Source organism: Corticium candelabrum, chromosome 10 (assembly GCF_963422355.1).
Source record: "Corticium candelabrum chromosome 10, ooCorCand1.1, whole genome shotgun sequence".
Classification (NCBI taxonomy): Eukaryota; Metazoa; Porifera; class Homoscleromorpha; order Homosclerophorida; family Plakinidae; genus Corticium; species Corticium candelabrum.
The window spans coordinates 944,902-972,408 of record NC_085094.1 but is presented as its reverse complement, the minus strand read 5'-3'; the positions used below and the strand labels follow the sequence as shown (position 1 = coordinate 972,408).

At 41.0% G+C, this 27,507-nt stretch overlaps 1 protein-coding gene across 1 annotated transcript; it reads right to left on the bottom strand.

Annotated features, from left to right (window-relative positions):
• Positions 1–60: 60 nt before the first annotated feature.
• LOC134185997 (coiled-coil domain-containing protein 146-like) lies at positions 61–24,718 on the bottom strand. The gene is made up of 14 exons (XM_062653901.1): positions 24,581–24,718; positions 24,256–24,329; positions 19,887–19,985; positions 19,740–19,827; positions 19,475–19,570; positions 16,973–17,098; positions 16,870–16,914; positions 14,757–14,927; positions 5,780–6,043; positions 5,666–5,709; positions 1,376–1,440; positions 1,246–1,316; positions 816–1,034; positions 61–651 (listed from the first exon to the last, which is right to left on the bottom strand). Exons 1-14 carry the CDS (start codon positions 24,716–24,718, stop codon positions 61–63), a joined length of 2,091 nt encoding a protein of 696 aa, XP_062509885.1.
• Between the last annotated feature and the right edge of the window lie 2,789 nt (positions 24,719–27,507).

Below are 27,507 nucleotides of genomic sequence, written 5' to 3'. Positions count from 1 at the left end.
GTGACTATAGTTGAATATCTTGTACTGTACTATAGTGTTGAAATAATGAGTTATACTTATTTATAGTTCTATTGGTTTCTGTACTGGCTTCTTAATGTGTCTCATTGATGATCCGGGTTCTGATGGTTTGAATGGTGCATGTGCGCCGTATGGTTTGGGTAGTGGTAATTCTCCATCTCCTTCAGGAATGTAGGCATTCGGTCTTGGCTCAGCTGTGGTGAATACCCCACTCGCTAATTCATACTGTTGTGCATCCTCGCCGGCTTCCCTTTGCTGTTTCTTGTCTGTCTCCTTTGTCTGCATTGTTGATTCCTGTTTCTTCCATTCCCTTTCTACCTCGTCACTGGGGCACTCCCCACACTCCATTCTTAATTTACATATTTCCAGATTGGCTTCCTTTTCTTTTGCAGACTGCTCGAGTTTAAGCACATTGGCTTGATTCATTGATAGCTCTGACACTATAGCCATCATTTTCCTTGTAGTCAGCTTGATTTGAGACTGGAAATCATTCACTTTCTTTGCTAAGGTAAGAGTGTCTTGTTTACCACTCTCTGCCTTTTTCCTTGCCCTCTCACAAAGTCGGGAAACCTCTTCTAGGACAAGCTCTTTTTCTAACAGCAACTCCTCTTTGTCAGCCAACCGAACTTCAAGCTGTAAAACAAACTTTTTACATTTCATGATACCATGTTATAACAGATCAATAACAGAATACAACAATGAAAACAGACCATTCGGAATTTCCAATAATAGAAATGCAAAGAAGTATACATACAGTTAGAATGTAACTTAAAACAAGACAGAATTTCATTCAGCACCTCCTCAATCTTTCTTTCAGCATCTTCAAGTGACATATCGACTCCCTCCAAGAGGCGAGTGTTCTGAGCTGAAGGAGATTGAAGCTGTGCCTCCAGCTCTTCCATTCTTTCCTTACATTGTTCCAATTGGATCTGAACAGTTGTAAGCCCATCCTCAGTGCCTCGTTTGTTAGGGACAGCAGAACGCAAGACATCAATTTCTCGCTTTAGATCAGATATCTATGTTACAGGACAGATACCAGCAACCGATACACAGCAACATAAAGTGTAGTACATTAGTAGTATTTATTCATGAAGTTTCTTTCAACCCAGTGCCTTTAGACTGTCTTAAATAGTTCACATTCACTATTGCATGGTGTGGTTGTCAGTAACGAACTAGTAGTCGTGCTTGGATAAATGTTCATGCTACTTGTGTTAGCTTTATACTCACTTCCATAGTCATAAACCTAATTTCTTCGCTCTTTCCTTGCATCTCAATATCTCCACTGCGCATCATTGTGTCTGAAGAGACAGCACAAAGGTGTCCCAATAACATCTGTTGGATATTTACTAATTATTACCTTGAAGGTTCAACTTCTCATAGAAAATGCAAACTTCCTCATTTCGTTCAATCAACTGGACACCCCTAAAAATACGGAACTAGACAATTGCAAAGGAAATACATTGCATGTTAATTATAACAACAACAATTACAACAACAACTGACTCCTTAGTAACTTCCTTTGTTAACATAATTTTCTCTCTAAGACTAGTTATTCTCACTGCATATATATCAGATGCTGCTAGCACAAACACTCTAGTTTGAGTGCTTCGTGTTTCATTGCACACGTATTGCAAATCTATTCAAACATACGTTTATTGTCAATACTACAACAACAATAGTAATAATCGAATTGGCTAGTCATTGACCGCCGTGTGGACTACACAGAAACATGTACCCTGCTGGGCTCACCTGCCAGGTTGGTGGGCACCCAGATGGGGTAAAACCCCACTTGCCCATTATGGAGGGGCATAACGACACACACACACACACACACACACACACACACACACACACACACACACACACACACACACACACACACACACACACACACACACACACACACACACACACACACAATAATACTTAATAATGAAGCAGCACTAAAGTGCTAAACCCTCTGCTACTAAATTTTAGGTTATGGAACATGCAGCTGCTGCACTATTTAGCCTCGACAGTAGGCCATCTTCGCCTTACATGGTGGACTAATGCGCGTGATTAAACGTCAAGATCACATGACCAGAAACAATGTACCTATACTTTTGCTAACTTTTGTGCTGGTCTGACGCTATTCAAGCACCCTTTGGCTGTATTTAGCAATCGCTCTGTTTCCTTTTAGAGGGATCCACCGCTTACTAGATCCAATCACATATTTGCAAATCAGCAGGGCATCTATCAAAGAAGAAATGGACTATGACAAGCACAACACAAGTCAACATATCCACGCAACAGAACTTTGTCTCAAACAAAATAGTTAAGGGTTACAACAGATCATGTCAATGTATCTGGCTTGTATCATGGGGGGTAGACTGTTACCTGCCTGACAGTTCTGATCCCTTTATGCAAATGGTACAGGAGTGTGATGCTAGGAGGTCCACATGGCCTGTCGCTTTGCTGCACAGTTGCAGAGGAATCTGGCTAGAGACAACAAGTTGCAGAGCCTGCATAGAAGTGGGATCATCACATGCAATGATGTCTTCAAGCAAGTGCCTCAGACGGATGTGAAACATTACCACATGTGCAGCAATTCTGTTCATGTACCGTCTTGGGCAGAAAGCCTATGCATGGCCAGTATATAGAAACCACCTGTGAACATGAAAGAGACATACAGATGGCTGAAGTCATCGAATCTTCCTGCTGTAACTGAGGGACTGGTTGTTTCTGCTCAAGAGCAAGCTGTACAAACTCGGTATTATGAGAGCAACATTCCGCATCGTTATGTCAGTTCCACTTGCCACTTGTGCAGTGCAGACCTGGAGACAGTTGACCACATTGTGGCAGGCTGTAGTGCCGTGGCAAAGATAGACTACACTGATCGACACAATCAGGTGTCCTCCATCATCCACTATGACATTTGCTGTCAGTATTGGAGTTCCAGTGGAAAGCAGATGGTACCGACATCATCCTGATAGGCTTGTGGAGACTGACAACATCACTATGATGTGGGATACAGGCATCCTTACTGCTAAGGAGATCGGTGCCAATTGTCCAAACATCTGTTTCAGAAATAAGAAGACAAACACTTGTCTTCTTACTGATATCAGTTGTCCTGTGATAGCAACCTCACCAAGAAATAAGCCGAGAAGTTGGCAAAGTACAGCAACTTGCGGGTGAAGGTAAGCCGCGTGTGGCAGTGTCGGACACTAGTTGTTCCAGTTGGGCACAGAGTACGCAGTTAGTGCACGGTGGCTGGACATCATTCCAGGTCATCACAACCTACAAAGACAGTGCTTCTTGGATCCAGTTGGATGTTGCATAAAGTCATGTCTTCTGCCTAGACAGCAATGATGGTCTCAGCACCTCTGAGGCATGATTTACTTTCGGTACTTACAAGAGACATTACGAACCAGACTCAGACAGATCTGGTTCAGCACAACACACACAATAATAATGACATCCAGATGAAGTTTGGTCTGGACAAGTGTGCAACAACAAGTGTGCTATTGTACACTTTGTCAGTGGCAAGGTCTGGGACAACAGTAGGGAAAATGGACATCACCAACAGTAACAAAACCAAGTTAAGTCGACGAGTGTTTGGGTGTGGAAGAGAGTAACGGTATCCAGCAGAGCATTATCAGTCTATGCGAGAGACATTTGTCATGAGTAATGTAATTTTGTAGAGTAAAGATGGTTCTCCGGACAGAGTTGTATGGTCAGAACAAGATTCTGGCCATCAGTGGGTTTGCGCTGCCGATCTCACTTATGGTTTTGGTGTCCTTCATTGGAAAACCAAGAACCTACAGCAGATTGATTGTCAAACCAGAAAACTTCTATGTATGCACAGTGACCACCATCCTGTGGTAGATGTTGACCGACAGTATGCTATGTGCACTGAGGGTGTTTGAGGGGTACAACAGATCAAGTCACCATATCAGTCTTGTATTATGGGAATGGACTGTTACCTTCGTGACAGTTCGCATTCCTTCATGCCCATGGTACACAGGAGTGTGATTCTAGAAGGTCCTCTCATTTGATCCAACGCATTGCTCGTCAGTTTACTGCACAGTTGCAGGTGACTCTGGCAAGGGACAACAAGTGACAAAAGCTGCACGGAAGTGGAACCATCATGTGTGGTACTGTCTTCAAGCAAGCTCCTCAGACGGATGCAAAACATTTTCGCATGTGGAGCAGTTCTCTTTGTGTGCAGTCCTTAAGCAAGAAGCCTGTGCATGAAAAATGGCTGAAGTCATCAAACCTTAACTCACAAAACAAGTGTAGTAAAATAGTATTCTAGCCAGGTTTCAAGATCCATATACAACAATGTCATTATTCTCTTTCTTGTTTTGTTATCCACTAACTGCCACAGATTTCCATGTCTCTACAATAAAAGTTTGCAAAATCATTAGAAGAACGATTTGCTCATCACAAGAAAGCTGCTGGACATGCAGTAAGTCCAACGCTTCCCTAACAGATTTCCTGAGGCGTTCACTAGGCTAGCCCTGTTCAAGAACCCAAGTCCTCTCCTATGATATCCTCTCCTTCAGGTTTGATACAGTTGTCATTTGATAACTTTGCAACTCAAATTATGAATTTTTTGCATCCATACTTCAGTATAGGTAATACCTTATGCACAATTTCTCAAAGTTGCCACATACACCTTGACAGTACGTCCCAAGAATGGAATACAGAGATGCACCTACTTGCAGCCAGTGGATAGATATCATTTTTATAAGCACCATACCCAAAAATTTGCCACTCGCACATAAGCCAGCCCAGACCAAGAAAAACCAAACAAGTAAATCACTCACTGATGTACATGATGAATAAAACAAGCAAGAGTACACTGCCTTGACATACTTCATTAAAACATTGCACTTTAAACTGATGTACTAGTAGATTAGAAGTTCCAGTTAACACAAATAACAAGACAAGAGAAGTGGATAAAAAGCTCCCTTCCATTGTCACTTGTCTAACTGTCACATCCTGTACAACCATAGTAATAGTAATACCTTACTCAACGAATTGAGCTACAGTAAATATAGAATCATGGATAGCAATTAACAGTACATCTAATAGTACTATCATTGACATTACACACCAACAAGAACAACTTCAGGGCTTCAGAATTTATATCTTCAAGCACTTCCCCATCCAAATTTAAAAGTTTTAAATGATACTCACAAGTTATCCTTTTGCCAAACAAAGTAGTATGCAGCGATTAATAAACAGATTCTAGATTATGCTGCCACCCGGCATTTGCAATGCCATGCATCTAAGAAAGAGCTAAAGGTAAAGAAGTCATTCAAAAAGACAATCAATTGTGCTCGGCCCACATTCGCAACACAGAAATCTAATATTTGAATGAGCAAATAGACAGTCTTTGTAATCCTCTTTCCAATGGCAATACCCTTACACCATACATAACACTGTGTTACATAACATAATTTGGCCAACAGAGCATATTCTTCTGTAAGGATTCATTTCATTTTCTCTACTGTTATTTCTATTAAATCATCACTAAGATTGAATAAAAATACTCACGAGTCAAAAACTTATAGTACTTTTCCATTTAATGCATGTATAGCTAGCAAATATTAGCATAGTTACGTCATAGTAATGATTAGTTATTGAATATTTCCAAACAAACCTGTCATTTCTTTCTTGCACAGACTGCTCATACCGCTTCCTCAGCTGTAGAATTACAATTATTTAACATGATCAGTAATATACAAATAACTCAACAAAGCTGTAGTTAACCTACCTGGACCATCTGCTCCTCAGCTGCATTGATTATTCTATTTAGATTTTCTATATTCTTAACTTGTCTCTTTGTTCTTGAATGATATTCCTCTAGGACTCTCTGCTGTTTGCACAGCTCATTCTTAATGCTGTCTCTCAACATAACACTTTGAGTGACTTTTAAGTGAGACTTAGCAGTCAGCCGTTCCTTAGAAGCAATACTTGCTTGGAGAATCTCAATTTCATTTTGTAATATCTTAATCTTCTCGTGCATTTCTCCTGCTTTCTAAACAACACATTTACAAAACAAATTAAGACTAATGACCATGCATGAACTTGTGTTAATTATGCAGCTCTGCTGCAATCAGATATATAAACAAAACTGGGCAAAGAAAGCTTACACAAGTCTGGTTTGACAGCTAACTCACTCTTTATCAGGGGAGTCCAACTGTAAACTTTTTGTTGCCAAATGATGACTGAATATTTGTAACAGAGTTAATACCAAAGTAGATGTTTGAGCCACTTCCCAGAAAGAGAGAGGAACAAAACAACATATGTAGAACTAGTATAACAAGTCAAACCTAATTACAGCAGTACATATAGATAAGAGTAAAGATACTCACATTACCAAAGAATGTACTGTATATACAGTGTGTCTTTAGGAATTCTAGTTTGAATGAAGATCACCAATAACTCTGTTGCTAATTAATTTTTTTGGTCATTCATTCCCAGATGCTTAATTGTCTTTGTTGCCAAATGTGGTAGCATGAACACCCTCTGTTCATAATTTAAATACAACCATAAAATACATATGCCAACAACTGCAGTAATTTTCCACAAATGGGTGGTCCAGTAACAAGACATACAGGTTAGTAAACCATGGTGATCATCTCAGTACTCAGCTAAAACAAAATAGCATAAAAACAAAGTACAGTAGAGTGCCAATTATCTGAATGGGTTAGGACCAGAAGATGTTCAAATAAAGGTGTCACAAGCAATGACAGAGAAGCAGACAAGGGTGATGATTAACTTATTGACAGGGGATGATGGACACGTGATCAAGGACACATGATGAAAGGCATGTGATTAAACCTGAAGGGTGGTGACCAAGCCTTGAGGAAAGGTATATAAAGATTGCAATTGCTAGCAAAAGTCATTTGCAGTTTTTTCGTAGAAGTGTACTGTGTCTAGAGAGATGTTGGGGGTGAATCAGTTATCTAGCTAGAGAGTTGCATTGGTTGAGTCAATAAATGACTACTTCAAAGACAACAACTCTGGCATACCGCTTCGTCTGCTTGAACCAAGTCTCGTATCATTAAATGGTAGTCTTGCCTTTCTAACATTGTGCGCGACAAAGAGATTTATGTTCAGATAATCAGTATGATGTGTAATCACCACTGGTGGCTATCATATGTAGCATAAAGATACTCATAATTATCATAGCAAGACTGGGAAAGCTGCTGCCATTATCAGCCCCATGCAGGGTGCATCCGATTTGCCCATTCCAACCATTTCGGAATGAAGAGAATAGTCATTCCAAATCAAACACTTGTCCAACTCAAACTGCATTCCGGAATCTAGGGCGTGATGTTGAAGCATGTGACATATGCGCAATTGTTTCTGTTCATCTGTCGTCTCGACATGGCGGACGAGCATGTATGGTTTGCAGTTTGGTCAAAACAAACAGGTATTCCATGGAGTTTACAGAACGATTAAATGTAGTTGAATTCACTTATTCGGTGTGGCCTCAGCACGTGCAAGAAGGCTTACACGATTGGCACCAAGTGTCGACGCGCAGGCATATAGCTTACCTCAGTTACGCACGAGTTAGCAGCTTCTGTGTCAGTTTCTTGATGGCAAAGCAACAGCACCCTGCAAGCCTCAAATGACGCCCAGGGTGGGCAAGTACTGTCCAATCAGCAGCTACAAGAGCTGATGACCAAGACGGCAAAAAGGCAGTCATGGAGTTTGCACGAGCTTCTCGACTGGCCATTTCTGAGACCAACGCAACCGTAGACTGTAGTCTACTCAACGTGTCATCAGTCGGGGCGTTTTTTGTTTATGTAGCCATCTGCCAGATGTAGTCACATAGTGCACGTGCGTCGAGAGCAATTCGCCAGTTGTACGCTTAGCCAGCGCCTAGGACTTATATAGCTTGCATGGGAGAGTGTTCAGAACTGTCAGTTATGGTGTGTGTGTGTGTGTGTGTGTGTGTGTGTGCGCGCGTGTGTTGATGTCGGCGTGGTTAAGTTACTAAAAAATGGCGGTTGTGTGGCATGTGGCGGCCACGTGGCCGGCAGTGCAGTCACTGGTGGAGAAGGCATTGCATGATCTGGGAACGGCAATGATCCAGGACAGCAGGTTCCCAGATGGCCTACTGGAGCAGCTTGGAAGACAGGCAACCATAAGCGGCAGACAACTGTACGTACTATGTATATAGGTAGCTAACATAGGTGTCATGTGCTAAGCTCTGATGTCAGAGCTAAGGCGAGAGCGGCAAACAAGTGCCATTAGAAAGGCATGTTAGTCCTTGGGCTACACAATAAGACACATGGCAGGTGAGTACAGAAGCAGAGCAGAAAGGTGACCGGGCGAAGCCTAATGCAGGTGCAACTGATGCAGGTGCGACTGATCAGCGAAAGATGAGAGCGCCTATGCTGGTGGCTACTGTGGAACCATCCACGGATGGTTGGCGCAGGGCTAGTGGTAGTCGGGGTTGGCATTAACACAATCAGCAGGCGGTCCCAGTCAGTGGTGGGATGGCTGCTCCAGGTCTGGTGCAGGGCCGGTGTTAGTCATGTTGGCTCACGCACGATCAGCAGGTGGTCCCATTTTGTGGCGGGACGGCTGGCCCAAGTCTGGTGCAGTGCCGGTAATAGTCAGGGTTGGCTCACGCATGATCAGCAGGCGGTCCCACCAGAAGTGGGATGGCTGATCCAGGTCTGGTAGCAATTGATGAGAATGGCATGGCACAGGCGGGCAGGACCATCTGCGAACGATTAGGGCGGCTGGGATCGGTCTGCAGGATGCCGATATCCACTAATCTAATATGAAAAAGAAACAGTGCTTATTTTTGCTTGAAGAGCTACTGCGGCAGAGTGGCCTTGCATAGAGACGGAACGGGTTGTACGTGAGCGTTATAATTTAACTCTGTTCCACAATTGCTCAGTCCCTGGTGTGCAGGCAACAAGATCGATTTGGATGTAATGCCACCAGAAATGGCGGCATTGGAGCACGTGCCCCTGCTTGAACAAGGGATGATGGACACCAAGCAGCGGTCACAGGAAACACTCAAAGTCACCACGCCCAGAAGCCAGCAGGGAGGTCCATTCTTTTTGTGAAGTGTTCGCTTACATGCCAGCAAAGCTGGTAAAGAAAATCCAGGTGCTGGAATTCATGGACATGGCAGAGTTCCTGCCGGATAACATTGAGATGCGTCAGCGGAGGAAGGAACATCTCTGGGAAAGGCAGTGATAGAGGTGGGTAGATGGGCACAGCAAGTGGCGCAACTGCCCACGTGGGTGCAGTGCTTCACCACATACATTGCGATTGTGGCAAAAAGGCACCCGAGTAGGGTGCAAGACATGCTGGCGTACCTCAGGCTCATTGACAGGGAAGTCTGTTGCTGTGTACCAATCCATTACATGGGGACAGCCGAGCCGCTCCCATACATGTACGTGTCATGCTTCATAGCATCTCGAGCACTGTCTTCCCGTGCGAGCACTGCCTGGAGCTGGATCGCTCATCAGCAAAATGTGCCTTGGCAGTGCACTGTTAGCCCTCTTCCCACAGTTGAACGCACACCTTGTGGCCAGCTCGACTCGATTCGGGCCGTATCCTTCTGTGCTGGCTAGGCCAGTGACAGAATACAGCTCCAGACCGATATGATGCACGTGGAATATGGGCTCATGCAAAGGAGCACCGTGGTGCACCTTCAAGCATGCTTGTGGCAAGTGTGGGGAACGTGGTCACAGGTCTGGTGATTGCACAGAGAAAGGCTTGGTGAGCACGTCTTGAGCTCAACGAGTGGTGGAGGTGCTGAACAATAAGGTTAGTTGTGCAGTTATGTTACGTTAGTGGTAATATTGGGTTTCGTGGTCCTCTTTGTGGATGGTCTTGTTGTTCACATGAGTGTGTGATATTATCTTTTCTGTTGTGCACGTACCTCTGTTAGTGTCTACTTAACCTGACTGTCTTATACACACATAGCCCGAGCTGGCCGAGTAGTGTCGAAGCCACGTGTTACGTTTTCTGGCTATTGGCTTTAATTAATTAAGACAGCAACAGTGTAATTCCCTTCTGCATTCTCACATGTAATTGGTGTGCACAGGAGTCTCTGAGCAGTCAAGGAGCTGGCTCGATTGCAACGTGGTTGGTGGGCGATATCAGTATGTGATAGACTTGCTAGCTCTAGACCAGTGTCCTACACAAAACCTGAGGAGGGCATCAGAACAGGTGGCAGCGTTGAGTAAAGGTGCATTCCCCCTTTGGTTGGAAGCGTGAAGCCACTGCCTGTCATCGCAGCTCGATTCAGAGTACGTCAGCTACATCATACGAGGACTTCAACAGAGTTTTCAGATTGGATTTGACTATAGTCACTTTAGATGCCGTAAGGCTAGACGGAACATGTTGTCAGCAAGACAGAATGTGTCGGTGGTACTTACGCGAAGAGTAATTGCTTGGTAGAGTTGTAACAGAAAAGGGGTCTGGGTGTGGACTTCATATTAGCCCTCTTGGCGTCATCCCAAATCTCATCAGCCGGAAAAGTGGCGCTTGATAGTGGATCTGTCGTCTCCTCACGGGGTGAGTGTAAATGACGACATCAATAAGCAGCTGAGCTCATTGTCATATGCCCGCATTGACGCCACCACACAGCGCGTTCTTCAGACCGGAAGGAGTACCCTGTTGTCAAAACTGGATCTGCACAGTGCCTATAGAGTGATACCTGTACATAGCAATGACAGGCATCTGTTGGGAATGAAATGGAATGAGCGAGTTTGTTTGGATACCGCTCTTCCATTCAGGTTGCGCTCTGCTCCTGAGATCTTCTCAGCGGTGGCGGATGCCTTGTTGTGGGTTATGTACGGTTCAGGCATGTCTTCAGCACTCAATTATTTAGACAATTTTCTCTTCTTCGCCGAGCCAGGGTACAAAGAATGTGCCAACAACCTGAGTCACGCATTGGCAATGTGCAGATGTTTGGGCGGTAGCGGAGCACAAGATCGAAGGCCCGGCCTGTTGCATGACATTCCTTGGCATTGAGATTGACACAAACAAAGGTTGTTGCGTTTACCCAAAAATAAGGCGTGGTGCCTCTGTGAGCTGCTGAGGGAATGGTTGCACAACCAAGCCTGTACGAAGCGCAAGTTGTTATCGCTGGTCGGTCTATTGCACCATGCCGCCACCGTCGTTAACCCTGGTCAGCTGTTTGTTTGGCGGTTGATCGACTTGTCAGCGATTCTGAAGGAGTTGCAATTCCACGTTTGGCTGAACAAGGAGGCTCGATCGAATATCTGGTGGTGGGTCAGATTTATCAAGAGATGAAACGGTCAAGGTTTGCTTGCCACTGTCGGTCGCCTGCTCCCGTCCGTTACAGTGCAGTCGGATGAGTCCAAAGGCTGGGTTGCGGTGCTGTCTGAGGTGAATCGTGGCTTCAGGTTCAATAGCCCTCGCTGTGGGCCGACGTTTCCATTGCTCCAAAAGAATTGGCACCGATTGTTCTCGCCGCCTTTGGTCTTTGGTCGGGACCTTCAAAACCACCATGTCTTGTTTCAGTTGGATAACTCCACGGTTGTCACAACGCTGCAGCAAGGTGCATGCCGGGATCTGCGTGATGCAACTGTTTTGCATGCTTCACTTCGTGGCTGTGCACTATGGTTTTACTTTTGCGTCAGCACACCTGCCAGGCCGGTGTAACAAGCTCACGGAAGCCATATCTCACAACCAGGCTAACTCAGTGTTCTGGTTTCGTCGCAATTGGCTCAGATTTCCCATCCCATCTCATCAACCATCATCAACCTGGTGTGCGATCTGGAGGTGGACTAGACATTGAACAATTGGAACAGTCGGTTATAAGCTTGCTTGGAGCAAGTATAGCTATGTCGACGAGCTGTTTGTATCGTTCTGGTTATGCACGGTATTGGAGGTTCTGTGTCAGCGCTCATGTGTTGCCTTTGCCAACGTCGGAACAGATCCTGTGCTTGTTCGTTGCATCCTTAGACAATGCTCAACTCTCTCATGCCTCCATCAAGTATTACCTGTTGGCAGTACGGCACTTAAGATTTTCCATGGCTATAGTAACCCGTTCTCTACCCCCTCCCGCAATTGGAGATCGTGCTATGGGGAATCAAGAGGCTACAGGAGGCGGCAGTTCGTCCTGGACGCTTGCCCGTTACACCGAGGTGCTCAGAATCTTACGTCACCACTGGTCTCCAAGGGCTTCAGATTTTGATGTGGCAATGCTATGGGGTGCTTGCTGTCTGGGGTTCTTTGTGTTCATTTGTTTGGGCTGGCGAATTCACAGTACCGTCTTGAGCGGCTTATGATCCCTCGGTTCACCTGTCTGTCGAGGATGTCGCGATAGACTCACGTGCTGCTCCATTGATCATACGTCTTTGGCTGAAGCAATCAAAGACGGATCCATTTTGATGGAGCGTCAACATCCATTTTGGCAAAACTGACTCAGACCTCTGCCCCGTCACCGCCGTGTTGGCATATTTGGCAAAAAGAGGATCAGCACCGGGACCATTAGTTCTGTTTCGCAACAGCGCGACACTGTCCAGATGCCGCTTGATAAGTGAGGTAAGAGGTGCGTTGGCTGACAGCGGTCATGACCCTGCACGCTACTCAGGGCACAGCTTCAAAATAGGGGCAGCGATGGCAACAGCAAGCCGGGGGTTAGAGGACTCAACCATCCAGACGCTGGGAAGATGGCGTAGCAATGTGTACAAACGATATGTAAAGTTGGATAAAAAGACTTTGGGTAGCTTTTCAAAGTGTCGTAGCACCTACGCAACAAAAGTGGTTTGCGTGACTCTAGAGTAACATGTCATTCACGCCAGCGTCGTGTGTTAGGCTGGCCTCCGGTGTCCACACGGGCTTATGCAAGAAGCTCACGCATGGAGATAGGTGTCAGCTTGGGAGAAGTGGTAATCACCTTACATGGTCACCTCTCTGTGTTGTGTTATATGGGTCAACTATAATGTAGGTAAGAACCATGTGGGTCGAGGGTCCGATCTCGGTGGCCCGGACCATGGCCGAGCACCAACCTCCTGTGCAGCTTGGGAATCTGCGCCGTACCCACTCTACATGGCCATGCTTTCTTAGGCAGGCGGCCGTTACAGAATGGAAGGCAAACAAGAGAGAAGGTCTAGGTAAGAAGTTTGTTAGGAATAACAATAATTCAATTTCATTCTCACATCTCTAATAAACCTATAAACCGAGTAACCAGTTGATGAAGTGGTTTACTCAGAATAGTAAACTGATCATTTCAGAATGCAAATCGAATGATTATTCCCATATTCCTAGTATTCCAGAATGGTTGGAATGGACAAATCAAATGTACCCTTATTTATTTATTTATTTATTTATTAAATTTTCTTTCACATCATGTACATGACATGGTACCCACTGGGGCAACAAATAAGAACAAAACAAACAAACAAACACATTAAACATCCCAGTTACCCATCCTAATTACATGCTAGAATTCAGTGATTATTGTTTGCACAATGACTTTGATTATGTGACTTTGATTTGTATCATGCACTGATTATATGTGGTCATGTGATAACGTTGTGAGTAGTGTGCCTGTTTAGCCATGTCATATTTGTAAGCAGCCCAATGCATGGAAACTGCACATACTCAAAATGCCACATGGTCATTACATTTTATTTCAATTAAACAAAAGTTCATGTCAGAACATTAATTAAAGCATCAATGCAAAGCTTCACAAAACTGCTTACTGTTTGTCTTTTCATATAAAAAAGGATGGACTTTGTGTACGTGCAAATCCATGAAATAAGTACCGAATGATATCATTCTTGTTGTGGGAGATTTTTGACAAAACATTTCCTGTCATTTCAATACAAACATTGTGTGGATTGTTGCGTATATCTGGAGAATTTGCTATATCTCTGGGTATTTTCCTTTTTGTAAATACTGACCAACAGAGAATTGATTAAACAATCTTTCCTTCAAGGAATAGGCTGCTCAGCTAATACGCTACAAGTACAATTAAGTGATGTGAGCAAATGACAATATTCTACCTAAGACCATATGCCTTCAAAATAACATGTAGTCCCCAAAGTGCTACCACAGAAACCGGAAATTAAACTCAAGAATCTCTTGGCACCAACCTTGACCCACAAAGTTATAAAGCCAGATGGAATATTAATATTCAACTGATGGGTTGTTGATAAGTTGGATTTTAGTGCATACAAATCGAACTACTGGTTATTATCACAACCACTATAATTAACACCATCTCATCTAAACCAATATTAGTGTCCATTCTTGCAAGATATTACTGTCTCCTACTTATACTGTGGTCATTGGAAAAAGCTACTGTATTTATTCATTACTCATGTATGCATAGACAAAAAATACAAATTTAATCAAACAGCAATGATTCCATTTCAAATGACAGCAGGCACTAGAGTGTGTATGTGTGTGTGTGTAGGTCATAACTCTGAACTTGTTCTACTGCAACACACCAATGTTTGGTATGATCAGTTCCACAGTCATTGTATTCATTAGTGTAGTCACGTTTCCACTGCAGTGCTTATTTGCCACAAAACCTTTCAACTGAAATAATTAAGTAAACAGGTTATTAGCTATTGCCTTACATCATGTCTAATGGCAATTCCCTTTAGGGTGTGAGATGGTCAGCAAACTAGATAAGGTCACCTAACTTGCCAGAATTAATTAGTTAAGACTACAGTTGCATAGTCTTCACCATGCACTAGCTAACTGGAGAGCTTCAGAAATTCTGGCCTCACCTGAGTAGTTGTCTGTATGTGAGTGACACACTTGTTTCTCTCTGCTTTCAAGACATCATACATTTCTGCATATTGTTTAAGTCTTCCTTCTATCTCTCTATTTCTTTTTCTGCTTTCTTCTATCACATTCTCCTTTGTCTTCACATCATCATAGATAACTCTTAATCGAGACTAAACAAAGGTTAACAATAAGATGGTGTGCTGAGAAATAGAAACAGAGCCATGTTTAGGCATAACCTTTAATTAAACCAGTAAATGATCACATTTTACAATTAAAGTCATACGGCAGAACCTCGCTAATCTGAACAGCCCATGCCAAGCCCTGTTCAGATTAGTGATGTTGTTCCGATTACCAAAAAGGCCAAAATGTGTAGCCTTGGAGATCCAGACCTTGCCTCGGACACCCAGACCACTAGCGCATTTAAGTACGTCTCTTCACATGTCATGTTTGGTAAAAGACATCACTGCAATAACTACATGTACTTCTAAATAATGTGGCAGTCAAGAATTAAAATAGTCAGATACACACAATTTCTGAAAACATAACCGCAACCCGGATCAGGCTGCCTAGTAGGATCTGGGCGCAAAGCAGGGCATCAGAGGTAATTCGAATTAGCAAGTTTCGGATTAGCGAGGTTCGACTGTAGTCACAAATTAGAGTGCTCTGCTATTCATATTAATATGTCAAAGATCAATAACAGGTTTTGCTCAATGCTCAACCTATGAAAGACAGGGAGTACCAACACATGCAGTAGTACCTATATACTGATTGTGACTGTCATGGCTTGTTTATTCAGTGACACACCCAGCAAAAGCAATGCAATAGACCAAAGAGTTTGTTGTACCAACTCAACACAACTGTGACTACTGTACTACAACTAAAGTTAATTAGTATATATGCTAGGCTATATACATGAGGGGAAACGAGCGTTCAATCATTTGACTCCAGTCCACTGTCTCTGCCAAGCCCCTCCTTATCTCCAAATTTGGTGATGGATTATAACACAATCACTTTTCTTGGTTAGACCGGGCAGTGACACTAGCATGTCCATGTTGAACTGGTAGTGGAAACTGAAAGATGCTCATCTGGAGGCTGTATATAGTGCAGTTGTACTCTTAGTGCTGTTGCTGTACCAAACTTCTTGTAAGATTTTAAAGAAAGTAGCTCTACTAGTATTTATTCATGCTCTTTACTAAATGGGTGTGCAGAATCATTAATTAACCTGCTTAATTACCACCATCTAAACTTCCAATCAGTACTAACACAGCATTTATGAAAAAGCTGTTGATTGACGTGCAGTCCTCCTTTAGAAGTACATATGCAAACTGTAGCATGTATGCACGCAAGTGTGTGTGTGTGTGTGTGTGTGTGTGTGCGCGCGCGCGTGTGTGTGTGTGTTCATTTTCATACTATTCCGTTTATCTAAATAAGTAGCATGTACAAAACAAAACAACTAAAAATTGACTCACACCAGATACTGTATAACTGGTTATTTTTGTGGTCTTAAAATGTGACTTGAGAATTTAGACAAAGTTTTAATTACTGCAAATCAAATTTCTGCATTCAAACCAAAACAACAGTGACTGGTACACATGTACATGTGTCTGAACAGTAACTGCCTGAGACTCTGATGATAGGCCTAAATATCTGCAAATATTAATATTATTTGTGCCCTCCGTGAATTCTACGCAAAAATATCATGATCGCAGAAATAACTGGTTATACAGTAATACCTTATACCATGGTCATGTGGCATGCAACCAGTCACAAGCGCATATTAAGATGGTGTATATGATGTATTGCAAGGCAAGTGTGCAGTAAGTTACTTCTGGTTAATACCACACTCTCACTTATAATCATACACGTCACGTGACCACAACATAAATAACTTATTGTATAATTAGTGTGCTATATGGATTTTACCAGTACTCAGAGCAAGATTAGAGCCGAGGCAATAACCATGCCCCTCATGCTGGTGAAAGCCATATAGCATGCTACTCATACGATAACCTATACACACAACATTGTGTTTGGTTTCGGTGTTATAATATTGAACAATTGTCCACGTATATATATATGTATATACTGTACATTGTAACAGAAATGGCTTACATTTGCCCTGTGAGTTTCTCTAGCTTTCTGATCTCTTTCAATTGTCTATTAAATAGAAGTCAGAACTGACTTTCAGAAGGTTGAGATTAGTTTAAATCAATACCTTCAATGTGATTACACGATTGTTGTTTCGCGTAACCTCTTTCACATCTTTCAAGAATTCAGAAAGAATATGTTCATGATGCAAAGCATCATCTAATGCAGCCTTTTCAGTTGATGACAAGTTCTCCTAAAATAAAATAATGTAGTAATACTCATCACATTTAAGTTGTGGTGTTGAATAAGATGAACAATCTGGAGAAATCTTCACTGAAATCGTTCAGAATTTAACCCAGGGACGTAGCCGCCGGTCCGGTTGAAACTGAATCATTTTTCAATATTTGTACTTTCACCAACAGACCATTCCTGTGAATAGCCCCACAGATCAGAACGCATACACCTCGCAGACCTGCTCATTCTGGTTTTAGAATAGCAGATAGTAAGTGGAACCAGCTGGTGTTGCTTCTGTCACCTCCCTCTAATGCCTCATCACCCTATGAACTTTTGCTTCATATGAGACCCTTCTGGGAGTCTAGGAATTAACTCTGTGCTGCATCATACTCTGCACAGATGCAATGCATGGTTTTATGCCCGGCCGCCTCTTCACTACAACGTCGGGGACACTCAAGACGTTGCATTCTGTCACTACAGTATGTAACATAAAGAAAAAATTATCTCTGTGCCAGTCTGTGCATGTGCGTCTGTGTGTGCTTGCTAATTTTCAACCGGACCACTTCCAAACCACTGGCTACGGCCCTGTAACCCTAGCTAAGTGACCACCAACCCAGAAGAAAGCCATGCCTAGCACTTGAATAATTACATGTATGCAGACATAAACAGTTGCAGCATAGCTCCCCTGTAAACGTTGTGCTTGACCCATCAACAGCAAAAGAAATATGTTGACCTTAGTCACACTGTGTTGCACATTTATAAAAACAGCTCCAAGTCTATTCTGTCTCAGCTACCATCTCACATAAAACACTTCTCATCATCATTATACAATAAGCCACAATGACATTTCAAGCAAAGCATGTTAAGAAAAATCCAGTCAGTTTCTCCAAAAAAACTCTAGACATAATAAAATTAAGCGAAAACAAACCATGATGCAGCAAAATAATGCATTAGACATAAATTTAATAATGTATTACCCACGTTTATGATGTATTATAAATAATCTGGCCGCAAAGTTTTCCAAATTTATTGCAACTGCATGTACAGTGCTCTGTTGAATAAAGAAAAGGAAAGAATGTATTAAAACCAACTTACGAGAAACTGTCCATAACTTTTAACAATATTAGAAACTTATGTAAGAGGTACAGAAAGAACGTCACTTCTTTTAAACTTAAAACTAAACGAGAAATCTACTTTCTTGAAACTGTATTATTATGCCCTCAAGCCCATGTTTACACATTCAACATGCTGTGCAAAGCACTTTGGTCACAAAGACTGCATGAGTACGTAAATAGAGTTGAAAGACAATCATCACTCTTGGCACATGATAGTGTCCTCCAGATCCTTGTGTGCAATGGAAATATACAATAATAAATGTAATTTGTTACCAACCAGTATGTAAGATAAGGCTATGCAGTGTACCATTATCATCATCAGCACAAATCAATAGACCTTAAAAACAAATGTAAACATGAAATGGGAAGAACGATTCCAAGAAAATACAAACACTTTAATAAAATGATCTGGCTTCCTATAGTTTTATAGTCCACCAGTATAGCAATCCTTTCACAGCCTAGTAGATATAAAAAACCAATTCTGATACCTTAGGCTAGAAACCTTTCAATGCAAGAAATACATGACAAATTCAAAGAGTGCATAAATAAGAAAGACTATGCTAGAAATAAATCAGACAAAATACGCATAATTACGTTATGCCATAACACCTACCTAAAGACAATAACTTACATATGCTTTTGAATATACATGCATTATGTTGCTATTCTAACTTTTAGCAGCACCAAAACTGTATACCATTTCAGTTTAGGTACAAAAATGGTATAAGTAGACCAGCAAATTTCTGTGTTCACTTTATAATATTTACAACTATAAATAGTCCATTAATCAATTAAGAAATACTAAAAGAAACAACATTCAGATTGGTTAGCAAACATTTCTCCTCTTTGTTATTATCTACAGGAAACATTAAAGAAGTAAAAACCTTGCAGGTTAAAGATCCAAAAACAATATGCATAGATAATCCACAATCATGTGATTTTTAGCAATGACATCAACTACAAGTAATGTTGATGAGCCTGCTTCAGCAAATCAATTCACAACAGAGTTATTGATAATTGTTAAATCAATTAAATATAAGTACCACAGTTTAAGTACAAAGTAATCAAATAAAAGAATTAGCATTGTTGAATAAACACACTGCACGTTGAGCATGCGTCTAAGTTTATTAGTACGTCAAAACCTCTAATTTAACAAAATGTGTCAGTATGCAAGAAAGCAATACCAAACAATGATAGCAATATGTATTGAAAGTAACATATTCCTCACAATTTGGGTGAATACATCCTGTTATCAACTGACAAACCGACTGTCAACTCACCAGTAATGCAGCTTGTCTCCTCAACATGCTTACTTCATCCTTAACTTCATGTTGTTTCTGAGACCGAATCTCTGCATTCTTTGTAAATTCCTCTACCTAAACAAGCCACACACCTCAAAGTCTAAAAGTTGTTGTTAAAACAACCAAAGCCAATCAGTGTATTCAATCAGGATAACTTTCCAATTTATTTAAATCAACAGCAAGATATTGCACTAGTAAACTCTTGTTACTGCCTTTAGTATACATGTTAATTAATTACACTAACCTCTGTCTTCAGTCGAACATATGCAGCCCTTGTCTGTTCCAATGTCTCCCTTGCATTCTTCAATTGTAATTCTGCTCTTTTGACATGCCTTTTTTGCAACAGTACTAAATGCAAGTGCACCACAAGTGACTAGGCAGTGTCACTTACTTCAGCTCCCTTTCTTTTTCTCTGCAGCATCGACTATGAGTTTCAAGTTGAAGTTTAAACTCAACAGATGCATGCTGAAAATTTATATCCAATGTTGCTCTACAGAACAAATAATCATTCTAAAATCACCATCAAGCTTAACATTCAACTGAAAGTTCTGTTGACATGCTATCATATTTCTACAACATCCTAAACATGTTAAATGTTCTATCAGATTATCAACAATTCTATGTTTAATTGTAGCATAAAATACACTCACTCAATTACTATAGAATATAAACATCAGCTTCAGTTATACAAAAAATTTTCTAGTCAGCTCTGTTTTGTAATTAGAACATGGTCTTTGCACGTTCTTATAACAAATCAAACTACCTTTGACTCTATGACTAAGATCATAGTATAGATGCATGCATTTTGGCTATTCTGCATTCTACAGCAGTTCTTTCTAGTATAAATGTAAGCATTATAAAAGTTTACTGTGTTAAATATCAAGTATTAATATCAACAGTTACAACCCCAAAATGTCCTTGGGGCCACAATTTGGGCCCCTTTGTCAAATTCAAACAGCAAATCTGTATAATATAAAGAGGACACGTTCAAAGTAGACTATTACAAATGAGTGCTTTGTAAACTGTTAGAACACGATTGACAACATCATCCACTGCCTTTAATGCCAAAAGAATCTCACAAAATGCCAATTCTCTTGAAAGTTGCTGAACGGAAAAAATTGCACGAAATGAAAGCCAGTCTGTAGACAGTCTGAAAGTAGCACAATGGTTTCCACCGTTCTTGGAGCAACGGAAACAACAGAGAGACCATTTCCGGGAATGTCATTTTGTCAGTAAGGCTCACGTAATCTGATGGCACACAAAAAACGCTTCACTTGATCGATGAAATTCTTGAAATGGCCTGTCAGTTTTTAAGTTTTTAAACGTTCTTAATGTACATCTGTCGGGTTTGCTCTGAGATAGAGCTCAGATACCCAACTTGGTCAGAATAGATTTCCCATTAGTGAGCGAAGGCGGAGCCAGCAGCTAGCGCATATCTCCGGAATGCTCCTTTAAAGTACGTAGCCATCCCTGCTTTTTTATTTATCACATAATATTTTGTATTCTTGTTCCTCTCCCTTTTATAGAAACACATGCATTGTTACAACTCATAGTATTTTTGAGAATTACTTTCTTAGACTGCTTAGTTAACTACTCTAATACTATATACAGAAGCAAAGTTTCATTAGTACCAAGCAATGCTAGAACATTAATTAGTTAATACTACACAAGCTAATTTACTACAAAGAAACATTGTTACAACTCAGTATATTTGAGAGTTGTTTCGACTGCTACGTTAATACTTCTACTCTAGATCTATACAGAATTAAAGTTTTATTAGTACTAGGCAATGTGATAGTCTTGCTCAGCCAGCCCCTCCCTCTTTCCAACTTCATATCACAAGCTAATTTGATTATGATATGGTAATCGGTGTGTGCTTTCCAGTCCCACACAAGCAGGACTCATACTTTCTCTTCTACCAGTTGGAAAAAACGGTCTCTATCACATGCACGTGCACGTTTTCTGCAAGATCTTGTGAGGGTCGCGGAGATTCTGTTTGCGGGCCAACGCAGAGAACAAGGAAAATCAAACGAAACTGTGGACAAGTTGATCAGCACTCAGATCTTGCGAGTAATTCGATGGGCATTTCAAGGAACAGGCAAACAACTGCAAGGCAAAGATCCTGTGAACGACATGAATCCCATGAGAGAAACAAAGACCAAAACTGGTAATTGCAAGCCGATCGGCACTCAAGTTTCGTGAATACGCTAGATTTGTCGAGTGTTTCAAGTCATACAGAATGAATGGAGAAGCTCAGATCCTGTGAGTGGCTTCAAGACAGCAAAGATCTCACAAAACTGGAAAGTCGGCACGTGCATGCGACTCTATATGTCACATGCAGAGAAAGGCGTGGCAAATGGCGTGTCAGATTTCACAGTAAAAACCTCGTCCCAACGTCGTCCGAAAGTGATAGCGCCAAAGGGATAGCCAAAGACCATGGCCCCTGCGTAGCCATGCAAGATGATATAAAAATTGTGGCATTTTATGGAAGAATTCAGAGCTATGCTATCCCAAAGTAAAAATTTGGATTAATATTAACTACCGGTGCCATCCCTACTTAGGGAGTGCTAGCGCACTCCTGGATTTGGAGTGACCAATCTAGTCAACATACAAAGAAATGGCACAACACGTTTAAATATGCCAAGTACGTCATGTGACATGGTGTGAGTGCAGCTTATAAAAGAAATGTAATTTGCATGTGTACCTAACACTAAGAAACTCTGCACATAACCTAGCACATACTATTAATAAAAAAACCATAAAATGACTACAGTAACACTAGAAACTGCATGACCGCAAGTCCTACCAGTCATCAAATAAACTAGCAATCAAATTTAGATTGCAAACAAAAACAAATTACTACTAGCTAAATATAAATAATTAAAATTTACTACCTTTTTAGCAGTTGAGAACATTTGTGCGTGCATATACAGGGTTCAAAAAATGTGTTTGAATCTGGTCGCCAGTTTGGCCACCTAGAGGAACGGTTGGTCGCCAAACTTTCACTAGTTTCTAAGTCAGAGATTCCATAAGTCAACAAGACATTAATATCACTGTTGAGACCCTTTCCCAGATTATCATGTTTGACATTAAATTAAGACCTAACTAGGAATTTGCAGTAATGTTGGATGAACATTGGCTAGTAAACACCTCAATCTACAGTGTGGTACTTGGGGTTCTTTTTATGTAATAGTATGAGTATTCATATTTTATATAAACTTTCCACTAATTGTATAGCTACAACCAAACAAAACGTGGTTGTCTGTTTTGCAATGTTAATAACGTGATTATGTGGTTTGTCATCACATCCACATCCTGGCTATCCATCAATAAGACATGAGCATTCTTTAAGCGTTTTTTAATTAAATTCTCTATATGACTCAGTGCCACTACTGATTTGCTGAGAACAGGACATCCGGTAACTCTCCAGGAAAAACCCCACACCCCACGTGGTTTCCTATGGCTAGCTGTGTTAATCTCTGAAATGCCGTGGCTTCATTCAACACCTAGATTTCACATGCAGAAACTTTTGTCTGAACAACCTTTCTTAGTAGCACTAGGAGACGTATGAGATTCTGGACGTACACCTTGGTCTAGTTCTTTTGATAGAAAGACAGTCGGGCAGCTTGCTGGGGAAAAGCTGTTTGTTTTGCCACTTCTTACGCCCACCGTTTGCAAACATCTGCATAATAGTGTTTATTTGTCTCAATTCAAGATGGTCAGATTCTTTGAACAGCATAGAAAAGGATCTAAATAGGCAGTTGCTGTCACCTTCAACTACAATTGGCTGCGAATTTCATGTTTCATTCGGGATAAGCTGCTGCGCAACGGCGTCTCGTCGATGATAGAGCTGTTGACTTGGATTTGTTGGTGTAGCCTATGAAGGATAGGAGTGACCACAATTGTTTGAAAAATTATACGCACCTGCGGGTCTTTAGTTGGATATGTCTGGAGCTGATGGCACAGACCAATCAGATCGGTACAGGCACTAGAGTCCGTAAAAATGATGGTGTACCAGAGAATAGCAATGACTTGCAATAGATTGCTAGGTGATACGTTGTTACACCATATGTATGAAGGTGCTAAGTAGGCGGCATACAATCGAAGGGTGCCACTACATGGTAGAAGTAGAAAGCGGAACGCAAAACATCTGAGCAGGTGGTTCGCATCCAAGAGCTGCTGCCACAAAGACTAAAAGCTACCAATATTTCTAGTCACCAATTCACACTGTTCGACCACTGTTCTAGTCACCAGCCATCTAGAAGTGGTCGCCATATGGTGACTTGGCAACCGGATTTTTCGAACCCTGATATATATGTTGTGTGCAAAGTGCAGATTTGGACAATCCATGGATTACCCGGTACAATCCATGGACTGTCGGTACAAACCATGGACTGCCAATACAAACCATGCATACTTAACCTGTAACCCTAACCCTAGACCATAAACCTAACCTTCAAATTACCCGGAAAAACTAGAAATCCACAGTTTGTCCATATCACGCTTTGCGCATAACACATACATTAAATTTCCTACTTCAGGCTAATTTTTAACAAGAGCTAATCCTATGATCACAGACATAAAAGTGAAGATAGCTAGTAAAGTAGAAAGTGACTGCATTTCTGGTACACTGCTAATAGAATCGTCAATGCAGGCAAATGTCCAATATTTATTAAACATTAACACTGATCTCTATTAATATAATTACAATCTTTACTCATAAATTAACATTCTGATGATAATATTTACAATTAACTTACTTGTCACCCAGGCAAGCGTCTCTTCGTTCACATTGCAATCGGTAGTCTTTTTCAAATTGTTGATAGTCTCTCTCCTATCACACAAATGATGCACTACAGCAGGCAACACCATTGCAAAATTTGTAAGTAATTCCAACTGCTGAAAAGTACTGTACTAGTTCTATAATTACAAGTATATGCTTAACCGTAACACCAAAACCAAACTATAACAGTGAGTCATTACAAAAACAGCAGATAACCTACATATTTCAATCTTGCCATCCTCAACTTAAAAGTATTAAGAGCTAAAGTTCACTAAGATTACAAACACACACCAATAACCAACCAAAGCTTCATTTGATCGCTGTTGTTTATCAACTAAATCATTGCACTCTTCATGTTCAGACTGAAGAAGTCTCTGCTGCTCCTTTATCTGATCCAACTGACAACAAACAAAAAAAACAAAAATTATACAACAAATCATGTAAGTCCTACAGGTTTACTACAAAAGCAATTAATGTCCCGGATGTGTGATGGCGGAGTCATCTGAATTGCGCTCAGTGACAATATGCAGTGTGTTGTGCTACATTCAGAATAAAATGAGGTACGTATCGCGTGATACACTTCGAGATGTGGTCGTGCGTGGATTTAGTGAGCAAGACATAAATTCCGCGAAAGAGTTGCTGTTTGAAGTATCCTCTGGGATAGCGGCACTAAAGGATATCAGAAAGAAGAATAGGAAAAACACATCTTACAAGAAGAAAGCGGAAGGTGACGTTGAAGATGTATTACATTTATGTTAGGAGGCGGATAGACTCCAAGCAGACGTGCCTAAGTTTGATGCTGTAGATATCAATTCGTTTCCAGTCATCCCACTAGAAGAGGTTGACTGCAGTAATTTAAGGTATCGGCTAATCTTAATAACAAATTGGAAGGTGTGGTTGTTAGGATGTCCGAGCAAGTGAGCCTTTGTGAGAAGAGAATAAAAGAATTGGGAGAAGTAATTACAGATGGTAAGAAATCACAAGTTAGTAGAAGCTATTCAGAAATTCTGAAGGTTTCATCAGTACAAAATCCAAATTCTGTACAACCACAGTCTGCAGGTGTTATTGATGAGAAGGGTGATGATGTAGTGAACAGAAATAGTAACAATACGGATAATGATCAAGAATGGAGATTAGTAGAGCGTCTTCAACAAAGAAACATTAAAGCTGTAGTGGGTTCCAACAAGGAGGTGTCATCTCTGGTAGGTGTGGAAAGAAGGAGGCGGGACACATGGGACATTTATGTTGGAAATTTGAAAGAAGATGTTACTGAATTACGAATTGTAGAATACCTGAAGGATAAGGGTGTGGAAGGGAAAATGTGTTTTTTGTTACCATCAAGAATACAAGGTACAAGGAGTGCAAGAGTGAGAGTCCCATTGGAGTTCAAGAATATAGTATTGGAGTCTAATTTCTAGCCAGAGCACGTCAGAGTCAGATCATGGGTATTTCATCCAAAAATGTCTGTTCCTGAATATGAAAACAATCAATATGAACATGTCAACTAAACTAAAGGTAGCCAGTTTCAACTGTAGAGGGTTTAAGTCGGCAGCTGACAGTACTTCAGATTTGTTCAAAGAAGTGAATATACTTGCTATACAGTCTGTTTCTACTATTCAAACTGCTTCAGACAGAATGTCTGCAATCCGGATTACTACAGATCTAGGAACTATACTTATTATTTCTGTGTACATGCCAGTTGACTATGGTAATGAGCAATCAGTAGAGGATTAATTACATCACTGAAATTGGTTTTTTGGGAGGTCTTTTAGAGTCAAATGAATATGATAATGTTATGATATTGAAAGACTTGAATACTGATCTTTGCAAAGGCACAAGTCGCTTTTCAAGACGACTGGCTACATTTATGTCGGAGTTCAACCTGACAGCTATTGTCATGGATGATATTGAAGCGAATACAAGAATACATGGCATAGTTCAGATTTCCAGACTCAATCATGGATTGACTACATCATAGTCTCTGATGGTTTGACAAAAACGATTATAGATTTTGAGATAAGGGAGGACGGTGGTTATTTATCTGATCATTGGCCTATTGTCCTGTCAGCGAGTGTGGAAGTAGATGGTAAGATTTCAATACCAAAGAACAAGTCTGTTGGCAAAAAATTGTTGTGGAAACAAACTGCAATGGACAGTTTGGAGAGGTATAAACACTGTGTAGAACTGGAACTAAGTAAAATATCTATGCCAGTAGAAGCTGCTGTGTGTAACGAGCCTGAGTCTTGTGGTCATCATCACGATATTCAAAAATATCTTGATGCCATATGTGGAGCTTTGCTGAGATCTGGTAAATTATGTGTACGGGAAGGCTCAGGTAGAGGAACGAGTAAATTGGGTTGGAATGATGATCTCTAGAAATCAAAGCGGCAGGCTAGAAATGACTTTTCTAAATGGAAATGTGCTGGTAAGCCTAGAGATGGTGAATTATACAAAGCAATGCAGAATTCTAGAATGATCTTTAAAGGTCATTTAAAAAATAGAAAACGGAAGGAACAAGAATGTCGGTGGGAAAGTTTGGCCACAGACTTAGATAGTGATACTGATACGTTTTGGAAGAAAGTACCAGGAAGGAAGTGCGAAACGCAGCCTTGTATACAAAATGGTATGTCTGACAGTAAAATGATGGAGTGTTTAAAGATGCAATTTAGCCAAATTATCAACAGTCAATCACACGATTCTATAGATAGAGAGCGTCAAATATTTGAGACAAATCTGAAACATCGAATACAAACATCAAAACTACCATGGTGGTGCGTTGAGATATATCCCAGAGGTCGAAAAAGCATTTCATCAACTGAAAGTAAGAAAATCTGCTGGACCTGATGAAGTAGAGTCCGAACACCTTAGGTATGGTGGCTTTGAATTAGCTATCCACATGAGTACAGCCTTTACTGCTTGCGTAAGACATTCTGTAGTCCCAACTCAATTTTTGGAGTCTTATGTTGTCCCAGTCATTAAAGATAAACATGGTGATGCCAGTGATCCAGACAATTACAGAGGAATAGCTGTTTCGTCAACAATATCAAAAGCACTAGAACTAATAATGCGTGACAAGTTGCATGGTATGCTGATGTCTAGTCAACAACAATTTGGTTTCAAAAAGGGTCATGGATGTTCTAATTGTTCCTTTGTTTTGAAGGAGACTGTCGACTACTACCTATCAAATGGTAACAAAGAAGTATATGTATGTGCTCTTGATTTATCAAAA